The sequence below is a fragment of the Notothenia coriiceps genome, unplaced genomic scaffold (genome assembly GCF_000735185.1).
Source record: "Notothenia coriiceps isolate Sejong01 unplaced genomic scaffold, NC01 NC01_scaffold00035382, whole genome shotgun sequence".
NCBI classification, from domain to species: domain Eukaryota; kingdom Metazoa; phylum Chordata; class Actinopteri; order Perciformes; family Nototheniidae; genus Notothenia; species Notothenia coriiceps.
The window spans coordinates 21017-24790 of NW_011368083.1; the positions used below are offsets into that span (position 1 = coordinate 21017).

Sequence of the window (3774 nt, forward strand, 5' to 3'; positions counted from 1 at the left end):
ACATAGTCTCAATGTGTGGGACGCGGAACAAATAATAAACATGCTGTGTGTGCAGTCCCGCACAGTGCAGGACACCATGATTTTAAATGTATTAGACTATTAAAAAAAGAAATCATGCTTCAAATAAGTGGGGGTACGGCGTACCCCCGCGTCCAACGCCCACTACACCACTGATACCTCAGTTGTGACATATGTGAATACATTTTGAAGTGGTGTCTACAATTTCTGAGAGATAAAATATATCTAAGTTACCTCCATGTTGCCTTCCTCATCTCTGTAGGTGAGGATGTAACCCTCAATGTCAGCGAGAGGAGGAACCCAGGTCATAAGGGCAGACTCCAGCGACACATCCGTTGCCTTCAGGTCCTTGGGGGCATCAATGTCTGTGGATTTGATGTAAAAGAGAGATTACAGCACAAGAACACGGTTTATTTAATACATCTTTACTGGATTGAACTTTGATGCTGCTTTTACTTGAGTTTGTTAACAAAAATTCAGGGAAATAATCAACTAAGGAGGGACCCCAAAGGAGAACAGGGTCAAGGTCAAAAACTCATACAATAATATAATATTCAGAAACCATCCAATTCTCATTCTTTTCATGTAATGAAATTGTAATGGGAAAAAGGTGTTAACAGAACAGTGACAGATTTAGGGGTGCCATTGGTGACGTCGTTTTTTAAAAGCAATGCTGTGAAACACAGATGTTGGTTTAAAACAGTCTAAACTGACATATTAATAGTGCCTGTTACTAGGTCCAATAAAATCACATATGGAATAACACATGCTTTTATGGGTCCCAGATGATATATTGTGACACAATGGCTTTCCTATCTGAACCCAGCACGGTGTTGGTCTGTAGCCACTAAAACGTTTCTGAATGAGTTACGATGAGACAAGTTAATAATCCAAAACGTGGCCCTTTTCTGCCTAATTGAAAAAGTTGCCGCTTTCACTTAAAGCTCCCAGGTGATTTTACAGATCATCTGGCTCACACAAAGATACTGTTGTTGTAACCCGTTCACCATGTGCGGCCACTGCTATTTTTACCCCTCAAAGATACCGGACATTCCCAGTGTCCTGGCCTCGGCCCCCCGGACACATTTCCAGCCACAGGATGAGTTTTGGTTTTCCCCCTCATAGTGTCAAGTGTCAACTGTTTTGGTATTTGTAAGAAATCTACAGTTCAATAACTTAAACTTCTTAGGGGGTAATAAATGATGTATTGCTGTTTAGTGTAGCATCGATCAAAAAAACATTATCAATATTGAATAAATAATACAGCAATGTTCAGTTAATTTGGTTTAGCAGGCATCAACACAATATGGTAGATTATTATAGTTTAGCTTAGCTTTGGGGTTGACATATTAAGCAGTTCATCTAGGTGTATATGTCTCACAAATGATGTAAGCCCCACAGGTGATTCTATGTCCCAGGATGCATTCACTGACCTCTGATAACTAACCCTTGACCCCTGTGAATACCAGTGTATCCAGTAATGCCACATCAAACAGTATGCAGCAATCCATAACCCAATGTAATGCTGTTTTCCTCTTAAATTCAAATCACCCTATTGGGATGAAAGCTACAACTTTCCTTTATGTGTACATAATGCACGACGGGGACCTGTTACTGCTAAAATGGAATCAACATCACTAAACTAAGGGCCAAAAGCAGCAGACCAACAATACATTCTTATCTGGCCGACAGCAACAGCAGTTTTTTTAACATTTGTGTTTATGGGCCTTCCACAGCTTTTTAGTATTTATAAAAAATATATTTAAAAAACTCCAGGATGTGTCCACGTTATTAGATAGATTGATATTTCAAGAGAGAGGAGGGCTTTGTTGTAACCAAAAGAAATCCTGCCTATTGGTAGAGTATTAACCTGTCTCAGCTTTGGTTGAAATCTTGCTGCTGGCTTTGCTCCCCTTGATGGCCCAGATGTAGACGGTGTAGAGGACACCAGGCCTCAGGCCAGTCAGCCTGTAAGAGCTGCTGTCAGACCCGACAGGGATTTCCTCACTAGAGCCCTCAGAGGAGCTGTAGGTGAGGATGTAGCCATCAATTTCTGCCTGGACTGGATCCCATGACACGCTGAAGCTGGACTCTGTCTCATCTCGGGCTAAGAGGTTAGCAGGAGCATCCAGGTCTAGAGGAAGAAGTTAGTGGAGGTTATTATACTACAGATACAAACTACAAGATGCATTGTAATGAAATCTTCTGGCATGCATTTGCTGACAAACATTAGTGATATGAAGGTCATTACACGGAGAACAAATAAGATACCCTCTACATATATGAGATTGAAATCTTCCTCACTGCCCAAATGATGTGACATTAGAAAAGAAGAGGCAGTAAGCTTGTCAGCATTGGATCACAGAGGCTTATATGCTTCTGCTTACATAACAGTGTTTATTCATTTTTGACTGCATTGTGTCTCAGAACATTCTGATGATGGTCCAAGAGTTTAGTTGGAGCTCCAAGTTCTGCATATGGAGTCACGGTTATAGCAAGAGCTAAGAAAAAACTTCTATATGAGAGCCCCTATGGTCGAATTAACCTTGCAGCTCATCCAGAAATGTTGAAGGTTTCAGGCAATACCTGGTAGCCAAAGTGTAAGGACAGGGAAAATGGTGATAGTGAGAGAAAAAAGCATAAATGTATCCATCATGGACTCTGGTGCACCTGATGTTGAAAGGAGGAACACTTTGATTGGTCACAACATTTGGCCCTTTGAGTTAGCTAAAAAGGCCTGGTATTGCTGGCCAGACTATTTTAATTCCCAACTCCAAACCAAATGTTTTTCTATCCAATCATTGGTTCTTCACACAATGGATTATTTTTCATTTCCCTATCATACAAGCAGCTGTGAAAAGCTGTAGTTAGAAGGTGTAGAGTGATGGTCATTGGGACATCCTTAGACAGACGGTGGTCCGCAACAGGAGTGAAATAGGCTGTCAAACTTGGAAAGAAGTCCCTTGATGCTTTAAGTTGTCCTTCTCTGGAAAAGATGTGCAGGCAGCTTCACAAAATGTCCAGATAAATTGGGTTTTTACACAAGAGTAAGGACTTAAGAGAAAGACAAAAGCGTAAGAGGGATTGGGTGCAGCAATGTAGACAACATATGAGTGTATTCTAGTAGGGAGACACCAGTGCCAAATAGTCAATCTTCAGCCATTCCTTCATCTGTGGTCACAAACGTTGGCAGATGTAACTGAAATGATCACATTGTTGGATACAAGAGACTGATGAGGTTCTTCGAGAGTAGCAGGTAGAGGTGTGAAGATCACTTGGAAATAATGGATTCCACCTCTGAGCTGGCACAAGACTATTCAGGAAGAACTGGAGGAAATTATTGAGGAAAAAGGACGTCTGCTCTGCTTTGCTCGCTGTGAAACGCACAAGAAACTGGCAAGTAGATGGATGAAGTGACGGATGAATTCATTTGAAACTTCCTTAAGCCGATTAGTCTACCATATGTGAAAAACAAAATTATTTTGGTTTTTAAAATAGAGTTTTTTTGTCCAAATAACTGTATAAAATATGAAGAATACAAAATAAACAGTCCCACAACAAATAAGTGTGTTAAGTAGTTCAGTTTAAATGTAGGCATGGCTTTAAGTGGTCAATATGAAAGAAAATGGTAGATTTGAGACCTGTCTGAGCTTGTGTTGAGGTTTTCTTGCTGGCTTTGCTCCCCTTGATGGCCCAGATGTAGACGGTGTAGAGGACACCAGGCCTCAGGCCAGTCAGCCTGTAAGAGCTGCTGTC

General features: G+C 41.0%; 1 protein-coding gene across 1 annotated transcript in view; it reads right to left on the bottom strand.

Moving 5' to 3' along the window:
- Positions 1 to 3771, bottom strand: part of LOC104962808 (tenascin-N) — a gene marked incomplete at its 5' end in the record, with an annotated part of 9106 nt that extends 5335 nt beyond the window's left edge. Inside the window, 3 exons of the mRNA XM_010791306.1 lie at positions 253 to 383; positions 1889 to 2152; positions 3660 to 3771. Coding sequence (XP_010789608.1) covers positions 253 to 383; positions 1889 to 2152; positions 3660 to 3771 — 507 coding nt within the window. The remainder of the gene's footprint in view (positions 1 to 252; positions 384 to 1888; positions 2153 to 3659) is intronic.
- Positions 3772 to 3774: the final 3 nt, after the last annotated feature.